This window comes from Cardiocondyla obscurior, linkage group LG02 (genome assembly GCF_019399895.1).
Source record: "Cardiocondyla obscurior isolate alpha-2009 linkage group LG02, Cobs3.1, whole genome shotgun sequence".
NCBI classification, from domain to species: Eukaryota; Metazoa; Arthropoda; class Insecta; order Hymenoptera; family Formicidae; genus Cardiocondyla; species Cardiocondyla obscurior.
Genome location: NC_091865.1, coordinates 2,937,361 through 2,950,306, shown reverse-complemented (window position 1 = coordinate 2,950,306; position 12,946 = coordinate 2,937,361). Strand labels below are relative to the sequence as shown.

At 41.6% G+C, this 12,946-nt stretch overlaps 1 protein-coding gene across 7 annotated transcripts in view; it reads left to right on the top strand.

Annotated features, from left to right (window-relative positions):
* Kn (EBF transcription factor knot) overlaps positions 1-12,946 on the top strand; it is a 115,598-nt gene that overhangs the window by 96,242 nt on the left and 6,410 nt on the right. For all 7 annotated transcript variants that reach the window (XR_011547718.1, XR_011547717.1, XR_011547714.1 and 4 more), the window contains 2 exons: positions 9,879-9,960; positions 11,498-11,630. Coding sequence is in view for 2 of the 7 variants with exons in the window: in XM_070674795.1 (XP_070530896.1) it covers positions 9,879-9,960; positions 11,498-11,630 (215 nt within the window). In the remaining 5 variants the exon portion in view is untranslated. The remainder of the gene's footprint in view (positions 1-9,878; positions 9,961-11,497; positions 11,631-12,946) is intronic.

The window sequence follows — 12,946 nt, the reverse complement described above, 5'->3', positions numbered from 1 at the left end:
CAAAGAGAGAGAAATATCGAGAAAAGGAAAATAAATGAATAATGCACCAGAGATTTTTTTATATTAAAAAGAACATTATTATAATTAAATTTATTAATTTTTTTAATTAATTTTTTTTTTTTTTTAATAAGAACGTTTTTTTCGTGATTTTTTTTTTTTTTAATGTCACACGCACTTGTGAGTTAAAGTAATGCGGCGTTTGTGAAAACAGAAGTGCGTCTTCTTGCAAGAAGCTTGGCGGACGAGATGCCAGAATTATAGACAAAGCACTTTCACCAGTTGACGCGTAGACTCATGGTTGGATTACACGCGGCACGATGAACGGTAACGGCGAGGCGGTCGGGTTGTCAGCACCAGTAAGTTATTTAGCGGTTGAGGTCGTAGCAGTTGGCAGTGCTGTCTAATTGTAACGACACCTTTGGGACCGGTATCACTCCCCGTGTACCCACCAAACCACCCACTATCCACCCTCATGATCGTTGAAGCGCTCAGGCGGCCTCTCGCGTTCGTTCGCTCTCGCCCGCTCACCACCGTTCGTTCCTCGGTGTCGGAAACCCTCAGACGCCGTAAACCAAAAATACGACGACACTTTGTCGAAGCGTCCGCGTCTCGTCCGTCTTGGCTTCTCTAAAAAGGAAGCACGAAGGTAGCGAGGAGTCGTTAGTCGGGCGCGCGCCGTCCGCGACTAAAGCCTTTAAGCCTTGGATATACTGATATCGTCTTTGCGGTTTAAGATCGTTTAATCTCGCAACACGTCGCGTTTATAGTTTTGTACATAAATAATAAACACCCCTCCGAGCACTATGCACTACTTTTCATATAGTTTTACATTTTTAATCGCGACTCTAGGATAAATAATTAAAAAAAAAAAAAATATAATAATATAACAGTTTTTCTTGGCGAAGCAGTGATGAAAACGAGAACATTTTCGAAACGTTTTTCCGTTTTTTAGAAACGTAGAGTATCTAAAAAATAACTTCGAGATCATTAAATATGAAAAAGTTCCTCGAGTATCTCTGGTATTAAAAAAAAAAAAATTACAAGAGTCACTAGTGCCTTTTGGCATTATTCTAGAGTACCTAATTTCCAAGATACGTATGCGACAATGAGCGGAATATGCGAGACAAGAAGGTTGCGTCGGTTGGCTTGTCGCCTCGTAATCGCGCGACTCGAAAACCGGGTCTGTCTCATAAACTTTCGTGCAAGCATGGACGTTTGCTTTATTGCCGGAGCTTCTGATATCGTGGCGGTTGGTAGCAACATCGGTAGAAAGGCAGGCAGGCAGCATTATCTTCTCGGTGAGGGTGAGAGAGGGCGAATGCCCTCCCCATGAGATCACCATGGCAACCCCTACACGGCCCGCCACGGCGTCGTGTCCTGCGTGCTTCTATGTCCTGCCAGCATGGCGACTGCTAACCTCCCAAAGAGCTCAAGCGAAGAACGATAATTCGCATTTTTCTTGTCGTCTAACTTGCATCAACAATCGCTGCGCTTACATTCGAAAAATAATCTGAATAGCGTGGTCATACAAATCATTTTTTACATAAAATTTGTAGTAAGCACTGCAACATAATAATATAAATAATGTGCAGTTGTGTCTCTGAATATCTAAATAAGATTTTATATTTATATATATAGTATATATTGCGTGAATGTAGAAATTACATCGAGGATGCATTTTATCACAATTAAAAGAGTATTTATAAAGTTGGAAATCAAATAGCTGCATCTAATTTAAAGGAACATATTTCTTCTTTACATTCGCAAATGGATCAAATTTATTAAAGTGACGATTCTCCATTGCAAAAGTAATTAGCTTCGCTTGCCAAGTCCGTTCGTTCAGCGATTCTTTATACCGGCGCTCATCGGCAGAGAGGAGCGTCCATAGGGAGAAATTAAAAACGTGGCCCCGAGCGGAATTAAGACATATTTTTTAATAAAGCCCGATAGAGATCACGTTCATTGAGGTGACTTTTTCTCTTGGTAAGCGTGAATTCCACCAAGGTAATTACGTTAACCGAAAAATTGTCGCGGGATAATAAAAGACTACCATGTACAGGAAAAAAAAAAAAATTGAAACAAAAATTGATGAAAAATTTTAACGCTAAAAGATATATATAATATATAAACATCTTACAATTATAAAAATAAAAAAAAAGAAAGAAGCCATTGCATACAAATGTGGTATTGAAAACTTATAAATTAAATTAATTTCACAAATATTTATTAAATGACTGTAGCGCGGAGATTTACAAAAGTATGTTATAAATTTACGGTAACCAGAGAGAAAAGGACTTCCTGGTGAAAATAAGAATAAAACGCTTTAAAGTTAGCAGAGGAATGAGAGATTGTGCCGAGTTTCGAAGTAAGTGCACTCCTCAAAGCAGGTTGCTGACCCCCCTCGGGAGGGGATAGGCACTCCCTTGGTAAGCCTGTTAAGGAAGGATTCGCGAGTTTCCTCAAAGGAGCCGCGAATATTAAAATCACATTTTAGCTCCCCTAGTTTGATGACAAACTCCGCGAGCAGGCAACGAGGTTAGCTGGGATTAAGCGAGCTTCTGTTGACAAACTTACGGTGTGTTATTACCGTACTGACACGCGCCGCTCTAAACTGTCTGCAAACGAGAAATTCTCACGGTGTCGCGGAAATTGATTGAGCATGCATCGTCTCTTACCTATTGATGAAAATAAAGCGCGAGTCTCGCGAAATTCGTCCGTAGTCCTTACCCCTTACGATTAACCATGTACTTCCGGTGGCATTTTTCACATTTAATACTGACCGCTTACGTTGTCCAACTGTCACGTTATCTTCAAGCATAAAATGTTACTTATTTTAAACAGCGAACTGGAATAATTAAACGTTAACTTATTCCGCTGCGTTATGGTAACGTGTATAATAGCAATTAAAATCGCATTGAACGTGATGTTATCATTAAATTTACCGTCCTGCCGAGCGCACCGGTGTCTTAAAGCGGAGACGCAATTGCAAGAAGCGCACGAAACTCGTGTTCTTCTACTTTAAAAAAAAAAGAAAAAAAAAAGGGAAATAGGTACGTTTTACATGTTTCCCTAACATATACGGCAGGAAGTTGTGATACGAGTGTAGCTTCTCTGTCTTCCGTAGCCATATGACGTACGGGAGCATGCGCGACTTACGGTCGTTTTTGTCGATATTTGACAGCGGTAACTTGAGAGACTCCTAACCGCGTCCCTACTGCGCTCTCCGGGGACTCCGTATCTAAATGCAGGCATTAATAAATCGTGCGTACACTCGTATACTGACGCGGGAATCGTCGTCGGCGTTAAGTTAGTTTACGCGGTTGGAGGTTCTGATGCATTTATGGAAATGCTCCTTGTCCGAGCGCTGTATGCCCAAGGCACAGAGAGATAATTCAACAATTTTCGCAGTTCGCACGTCACGCTACAGTTACTCCGCCAACCAACCGCCAGACACGGTGAAAATTCGACGTAATACGCGAGAAATAATCTTGAAACTGTCCGAATAGCAAAAATAATTTAATTACACTCGCATCAACGATCGTCACAAATGCCTCTCTATTTTTATTTCGTTAATAAAGAACAGTAATTCGCACGAGTATATAGAATCGAATTTAATTTTCGACGTTGCGAGCACGAAGTATAAATTTATACCAAGTACATTATTGTTAGAGAAAATCTACGGAAGTTCTATTATTACGTATTTATTATATTATATAAATTATATTCGTTTCTAAAAGCAAATAAGGAAAGCGAATAATGATATTAAATTGTATGGATTGATATTCGAAAAGGTCCATTATTTTAAAACAATATGTATACGGGAAGAGAGTTGATGTCCGCCGCGTTCCTTTTGCTTATCTCAGATGTCGAGTGATTTATCCTACCTCGAGCACGCGGCGTTAAGCACAGTCACGTTGTCGACATAAGCTAAGTTGGAGCTTACGCCAGTTAATAGCTACGACCAACTACGCGATACGTGGTAAATCGTCGGTTGATGTGCCGTACGTGCAAGGCAAATCTAGTTATGGTAGCCAGCCTCTCAAGCCGTCTTGCGGCTAATGTGATAGACTGCCATTAGGGGTATCTCGCTGTCGTGGCAAGGGGTCGACGTAACATGGGGTGAAAGCGGGGGAGGAGAGGAGAGGGAGAGCGGCTGGCACAACGCTGGCGGTACGACAGGATACGTTAGTTCGGGGCCACGCTACGTAGTAAGACGTATTACTTAGGTATGAATTATGCAATACCCCGCCAATGCCTGCCGAATAGCCTTAGCTCTAGCCGTCTTAGAACTTAGGCAAACAGTATCCTCCCTATCGGCAGGAATTTGGTTAAGATAGCCCGGTCTTTACACACGTAGTCAGTCGCCTGATTTCCTTTCGTAAACACACGATGGCATCCGTTCAAGATACAAGATACTCTCGGAACATAGCTGAAGGCAAGTGCAAGATTACCTAATGATGTAACGTCGCTACTGGCTATCGAACGGTCCTGGTTAAGAAACATAACTGCAAGCTAACAAACACGTGAGATCTATGGAATTAATATGCACGCTCCGAGAAGTGCAATTACTCGCAAGCACTACGTATTTACTTCCATCCGTGCTGTTACGTCAATGAAAATATGTTATATTATTCATTGCGAGTTTTTTTTTTTTTTTTTCTTTTTCTTTTTTTTTTCTCGCGGAAAAGCATGTATTATTTAGTTATAAAAACCATGAAACCGTGAATATATTAACTCCTCGCGTACGATCGTACATAAATTTATTCTGCTGTCGATTCTTAGTTGAACAACTATTTGCATTCTGATAAGAGGACGTTAAACAATGTCTTCCTTTCCAACAGAACGTTTCATACGTCGTTATATTTTCCTAGCTTTCCTCTGGCTCGTCGCGTTCTATAAATTAAATTTATTCACGTTTAATCGGACCCCGTTGTACAAACGTTCCGTCGTGTGAAATATAATTTTTAAATTTTAATTAATAAATATATACAATTATATATATAATATTCAAAACCCGAAACAAGAAAAAATTTATTAATAATGAATTAATTTTAAGACGGAGAAAATTAATTAAAGAACTTTCTTCCTAAATGAAACGAAAGCTTTTAATTTGATAATTACACCGGTGACGCTATTCGTGGCCGAATTTCTTAATATTATTAATGTAATTTGCTCTTCTTCAAATCAGAGCGACGAGATTCCCGTGCAGAATGCCTTTACTCCTGGAAAATGATTTCCTGTATTAACCGATAGTTATGTGCGATCCTTCTTAGCCGTCTCTATAATACTTCCTGGAGAGAATCCGAAGGAACGAGTCGGTAGATGACGGCAGTGTAGAAAGGGAGAGACAGGGTGCCGGGGAGGCAGTAATGGAGGCTAGTTAAACATTAAGCATCCCCTGATACCTTGCTAACCCCTTACTCTAACCCTGGTTAAGGTGTATGCAAGGTATACAGCTCTAGGTGGTTTCCTATACCTTACGGACCTTCGTACACATTCTTACTAATTGACGTCTTGCTCGTCTGCATTATGCACTCGTGATTACCTCTCGAGCATTCTCTTGCTTAAATATATCCGATCGAGTGGAAATTATCGGTATTGCTTACAAAAGTTGTTTCGAGGCGGAAGCGCTGCGCTCGTTACACTTACCGCTGTATCGAGCTTTTCCATTACGAAAACAGATAGATATTAATATTTAATTTGTTACAATGTATATAGAATTATTTACCGAACATTTTTAACATGTATGTAATTTATTCACGAAAAGAAATTTTTTTTTAATTTATTGTTTGCAAATAATTATTATATATTATCTTTAATTTATTATTTAACACAAGTAAAATTAACTTCCTATTAAGTATATTTTATTAAAAAGTGAAAAAGGACAGTATAATAGTTTTTTATATAACGCTAGAAAATAAAAATGATAATGAAACTATTCCCTAGTGCTGTTCAAGGGATGATATCAGTGGAATAGCTGACGATTCAATCACATTAGTGGGTGATTAACACTCTATTGGATACGCCTATTCGACAAGATTCTGTCATGTAAGCAGATCCTCGTCTGTACGTGATCTCTTTCTCGTTACAAAAGAGCGGAATAAGGGTTACGATTAAAAGCACCTGCTGATAATGATACTTATTCTTTTATGCGCTGTGCGAAATATCAAGATTGATACGTACGATGAAAAGAACGGCATTATCTACGTTCACTGATCCCTCCGTTGAATTTTCGTCACGTTATATCTGCTCCTTTTTTATGGTGGCGAAGAAGAGAGGCGTACAGCGAGAACCGAAAACATGATTAAAGATTCTCCGATGCGGGAGAAAATGGATTTCTGATACGCGTAATGCCACCCTATTTGGAACTATTACGCGTGAGTCCCCAAGTAAGCCCCCTATATCCATTCAGCCCCTGCTGGAAATATATTTACTAGATCAGAAGGTACTTACTTGCGACTTGGCACCCACGAACGCCGCGCCGGGTGGAATGTAAACAAGGAAAAGAGAGATATCTTTGCTATTCGCTACCTTTTTCATCTCATTCTCAAATACTAATTTAAACAATTATTTCGCGCAGCGTAGAACACAAATATTTTTACAATTAATTACATGAACGTATACATTGCGGCAAGAAACTGCGGCTCTAAATCACGTACGCAACGTAAAGCGTGAAAATTATTTTCGGTTGTTGTCGACGGGCACTCCGCGGAGGAAAGAAACATCGGTACGGTACGGTACGGCGAGAAAAATCGCTAATTGGTACACGGAAAATATAAACAAAACTGCCATGCGAATGCCGATGATTTACTGCAAGGTTTGATTGAATTCATTCGACTCTGTTTACTCGCTTGCTGCTCGTACAACTCTCGCCCTTCGCGGGCCTCCGATATTTAGCCCTCCTCTCTCTCTCTCTTTTTTTTTATTTTTTTTTTTTATTTTTTTTTTATTATTTTTTTGTATTTATACCGTTGATTTTTTCCTCACCCGGCTCGTTCATCCGCTTCGACGTTGCAAAGTTGCTCGCTGTAAAACTGAAAACAGCGAACGATACGAACGTTTTCTGCTACAACCCACCACTCTCCCCCTGTCATCCCATTGCAACCTCCAATCCTCACTTCGCCGCCTACTGCTTCGTTTTATTCTATTTGATTCGAGGGAATGGAAAGGTATGCAAGCTCCGGAGGGTAGACTAGGTATGATTTCGCAATTGAACCTCCGTACATTTTCCCCCGTGTCAGTTTGTTAGCGAATGCAAACAGTCGAAAAACTTTAAACAAACAGCTACTCTTAAATGATATTAGCTTGAAATTATTCTCGATATTGTTCGGCGTGTTAAAATAAAATATAAAAAAATTGTTTTGCACATTCTTGTAATCGGGTACTCGTATATGATATAATAAGTATTACGCTATTGAAACATAAGGTGGATAACTTGAATTAATATTTCACTGGCGCGAAGTGTATCTATTGGGCGCCACGAGCGGCGATTCGGAATAGATTTTCCTGTGGAAGCTGACACGAGCTCGCGAAGGCCGCCAACGGAAGAGAAAAATCTAATAGACTATCGGAATCGAATTTGATCCCCTGTAAGAAACTAGCCCTTCTTCTTGCACGCGTTCGCGTTACGACACCATCGATACTGCCGCCCCATCGAGCCCGGAATGAAATCCAGTTCGCATTTGAATCAGTCGGTAACGCAATCCATTAGCCTCTAACAGCCAATACTTGAAGAACGCGCGGAAGGAAACGACCTCGTGTAAGGGAAAAAGAAAGAGGAATAAAGTGGCACGGCGATGGCGCGACGGGGGCGTCGTAAATGATTAGTGTTGCCGATGAACTGATCCTATAAAAAAAGAAGAGAAAAGAAAAAAAAAAGAGGACCGAAGATCTATAGCTCGGCTATCTCTCCTTTGCCGATCTTGGCAAGCGCACCCTTCCTCCCTTCTCATAGAACTCTCCCGCGTAAGTAGGGTCATTTTGTTAGCGTCAAATTCTGAAAGCAGATCGCCCGATTTCTTTGCCGGGAGTAGCGGACGCGAAACGCTGATCGGAATATTTCCATTACCCCGAGACTTTTATTTTTCAGATATGTTATTTGTCTTCCTTTTCATCGTCGTACTTGAAAAGTACTTTTTCGCTTTATTCACTTTTTGTTTTCCCATGTATATGATGAGCGAATATGTAAAAACGCGTTGCATTTTACGAAACATTTAAATGGCACGAAAATATACATTGATATCAAACGATCGCGGAGTAAACGAGACATTCCGCCGCTGGCGCATTTTATTTTATTAAATAACGGTGACGCACGATTTCAATATAGATACAAAGTGAAACGTTCCTCGATTCGAGGGCGGTTACCGACTCGTTTCCGTTGTCGTCGGCGTCGTTAAAGGGGCGTCTTCGCGCCATTCTCGCAATATCGTAGATGCAAGTACGGTCGATGGTATTCCTATCTGTAAACGACTAGAAGTAGCGTTGTCGAGCGACGCCTCAGGCGCGACGAAGATATCGTGTTTAGAGCAAGATCCACGGCCGCGATAAGCCGAAGTACAATGCTTTGAATACCCATCCAGCATCGCGATAACATCTTAACGTTCTCTAAGAGTAAACGAAATTAAATTCGCGCGAGCGCTCAGGAACGCGCGCGACATTAGACTGAACTTCTTCGGAAACCCGGCTATCTAACGTTCCACGACCGGATATGAAAATGCGTGTAACTCGAGGTCGATATATATATATATATATTTTTTTTTTTCCTCCCCTTTTCTTTCTACATATAGCCAAATATCGTCACCCTCACATAACGTCTCGCCCTTCATCATTCGCTTCGCTCAACCGACGTTCTTTTCCATGCCTCCGCAATGAATACGTTACCGTGTTTTTACCTTTCACTTTCGAGCTTTATTTTTACCAAATGGATTAGACACTTTTGGCCGATCGTTGCGGAAAATAAAAAAAATATCTGAATTGAAAGTTGTATAAACTGTGTACTACTTGAAATCTTACGCGTCAACCAGTGTGCTGGTTCGTTTACTGAAATTCAAAAAATGTAAATCGTGCGTTTTTCCGCAATTTTGGCAATCTCTGCGTCAGAGACAAACGTAAAAGTGCAGACAAAAAAGGGTTATTCGAAAGTATGCGTTTGATTTTTCAATGAAGTCCTCAGTATCGTGGACGTACACTTCGGAGAGAATGACAATGGCGTCCCATGGGATAAAAGCCTACCAGCTATGTAGAAAACCACCCCTCCTCGCCGGCGTCGGCGTCGTCTCGGCCCTCCTGATTGTTTCCTACGCGTTTCCTACGTGTTTCCTTCGCTTTCTCGAGTCTTTTTGGTATGGCATTCAACTACCTGATCTCTAAACTCTTCTCATGCCTCAGTCAACCCCTTACATCTGCGTAGACACAATAAGCGAGATGCGTCTCAAAAAAATTTCGGAAATTCAATATCCTCGGCATTTTGCATAATTCATGAAACTCGAGCCGGCGGCATTTTCGTAAATTTTTTCTTACATATATATTTACAGAAATAATTGTAGAACTTAAAAAAGTTGTTTTTAAAATGACATCTTTTCATCGTAAAAATGTATTGCGGAAACTGTCCTTTGACGTTGTGACAGGACAATGAAGTAACCATATATTTCGTGGTGTATACAATACCGCGCGGGCCTAAAGGTCGAGAAGCACGTAGTCGGGAGTTTAATCTAGAGAAATGCTGAATAATAGAAGAGAGTGGAACGAGGCTCGCGATTGGCTTATACAATATTCAGCCTTGCTTTCCGGCCAAGTTCGCGTTCTAATTAAGTTCCCGGCGTTGAAGAGCGTTAAGCACCTTGTCAACCGTTTAACTCTGGTTCCCTCTGTGCTTTCAGATTCTTCCTCAAGTTCTTTCTCAAGTGTAACCAAAACTGCCTCAAGAACGCCGGCAATCCACGCGATATGAGACGCTTCCAGGTAAGTTGTTCATTTCACTATTTATCTTAAATATAAATGCACGATTCGCGTTTAATGAAAAAAATTCCATTAATTTTTATCAAACTTTTAAAACGCTCAAAGTATCGAAACGACGGATATGTCTGCATCACTCAAAATTAATGAGTTTGGTTTTAAATATGAAAAAAGTAATCTCATTCTCGTGACATAATTTATCTGATTCACATAGCGATTTACAGCTCTGCTTGAGACACAGCTAATCGCTTCCGGCTTTCCGCCCACTTGATTCAAAGACGTCTAGGTCGTGTCGCAATGCTGAAATGCACACTACGCGAGACACTTCTGTCATTCAAGTCACGATTCGCGAAATTATAGGGGCGGACAGACGGAGACGAGAACACTGAAATTTCGCCGCAACATTGTGCGTCGTCTATCGTCACAGAGAGAATTGTTCTTTGCGTAAAATATTTAAATATTTAATAGATCTTTGCTACTAGTCTTTTACGTGTCCAACTAAAAAGTAATTAATTTCCGCGTACGAAAATGAATAAGAATAATGTCTCTGTGTAAATAACGACACTAAGCCGAAATTTTTACCGAGCACTTTTCCATTTACTTTTACATTCCGTCTTTCATTTTTAACAAAATTATTACTGCTTCTTTTTGGAAACGTTACCCTAGCAAAAAGAAAAAAAAAAAAATAAAACCAATCGATAAATAACTGGCAAAAAAAGGTAAATGGTTCTTTGTTTCGCGTGACTCGTCTTTTTTTTTTCTATTATTCGACCCTTTAACTTTTCCTCCTTTTTGTTCGCCGGCATGACAAACTGAAATTAGAATACTCATCGTACTTTCGAATTTGTTTCTGAATTGCTTACTGCCGAAAGTTGCGAATTAAAATTTTAGTGCAGCCTTCACGAAAATCTCTTCCGCCGTAAGGCGGCAGAGCGTAGGTTATCGTCGCTTTACTCCAAGTTGGCGGTGGTGTTACTCGCCGAGTAATATCACCACGCGAGAAAGTTGCGAAGTTGCAAAGGACAAAACTTTCGGGCGTTTTCCAGCCTCTCTCTCGATTTTATAAACGTTCCTTCCGCTTCGCCGCGAAAATCTTTTCTCAACGCGTCGCGCATCCCGAACGAATGGCGTATTAACTTTCAATCGGGTAATTTAATTCCGCTTATTAAAGATCTCGCGAATAGTTTACGACATTTAATGCTAATTATGAGGAGAGGATAATCGTGTATCCTGATATGACTACGCTTCTGTACTTGCGCGATTATATCGACGTCATACATCGTACGTGCAAGTTGCGAATTGCATGCCGTAGTATCCCGTGCGGCAAATCGAGTTGTGCATGCTCGTTCACGAAAGATATGATGAACTTAGCTGAGTATATGACGCATGAGAGAAATACAATATTATTTATGCGCCAGAGTCGTCGATCGCGCCGCGTTGCACTTTTTTTCTTGTGCTCTATTAGTTCGATCTAAACGAATAATTAAAAGAAAGAAAAAAGAATTTTTTTTTTACATTAGTAAATTTCGATTTTGCCTAACAGGTGGTCATATCGACGCAAGTGGGAGTGGAAGGACCATTACTTGCGGTTTCGGACAACATGTTCGTCCACAACAACAGCAAGCACGGACGCAGAGCGAAACGTTTAGACCCCAGTGATCCAGGCGAGTATAATAGTAAGTACGATTCATAAATACTATCAATTAATTAGCATCGTTGAAGGGATAATTTATACGAAAACAGGGCATCGATATCGCCTGCATATTTAAACGCCGGGACTGCACGAACATTTACACGATAATTCGATTTCCTCGTAAACACCAATTGGCCCGCCGTACGATTTTTCGTTATTTAATTTTGCAATTAACTGCTATATTCCCCGGCAGCGTTGCAGCCAGCCTTCGCCGTGGTAACAAAGCACTCGCAGAAAATATGATAATTAATTAACGGGTGATAATTAAAAAGCCCGGTGCGCACATTAAACGCCCTTATTTATTCAGCGGATCGATTTTTCACGGATGATATGACTCACGCGCGTAAGCTTTTCAGCGCTTGTCGATCAAAGCCGAGTTGCCGAACGGTTCGCGTTTAAGACATCGCCATTCGAATGCCCGCGGCGTGTTGTTTCCTCTTGCGCGGGGCACCCCTTCTTCCGGCGAGGGATGAGGGTCAGTTTTCTTCGAGATCGGCATAACGACTCGGCGAGCCGTAGCGGGGGCGGAATCGTAAGAGGGTTGCAGGAGGGCGCACCGGTAGAATGGGATATATGGAGTCATAGGGCAATTCAGCAAAGTTTGGCGTCGGCCGCGCATACAAACGGCTGATATCGCATGGCCACCCCCCTCGACGGTTCTCCCCTCTCGCGCAGGAGCTTCTTCCTCCGTCTTTTCTTCCTACCTATGCCAAGACAAGATGTAAATCAATGGGATGCGGGAAAACGAAGGATCCACGGCTCCGTTCCGCGCTCCTTGTTCCTCGGTCTTATTTCCCTTCACTCGGCTCGCTCGAATTTCGCTCGAGTGCCTATCCCCCTTTCTCCTCGCCGCGGATTCCAAGGTTTCTCTCGTCTCTCTACCCGCCGCCGCGTCAATTTCTTCTTTTTACCTGGTTGGCTGCCGCGGCGCGCAAAGACACGGAAAGAAAGAGAGCGGAATTGGCCCGCTTCTCTCATCTCGATCTCTGCTTCTCTCATTCAGTTTCCTCCTCTGTCGTTTTCGCGCTCACCGCCTCCCCGTGGTTGCCGCGGTGCGTTGGTTTGTGAATGCTAAGTTTAAGCTATCTCGCGCCGCCCTCCTGGTGCCTCTGCGACGCCAATGAAGGTACCAACACATCCACTCTTTCCAAATCCCCCCGCGAGCTATCCACCGAAACGCCGAAACGAGCATACCAATGAGACAGGAAACGCGAGAGAAAGGGGAAGTACGCCGGTATCTCGTGGATTTTGCTGTCATTGTGAACGAATTCTCTCGGTTGCTGTACAAATCAAATCTTG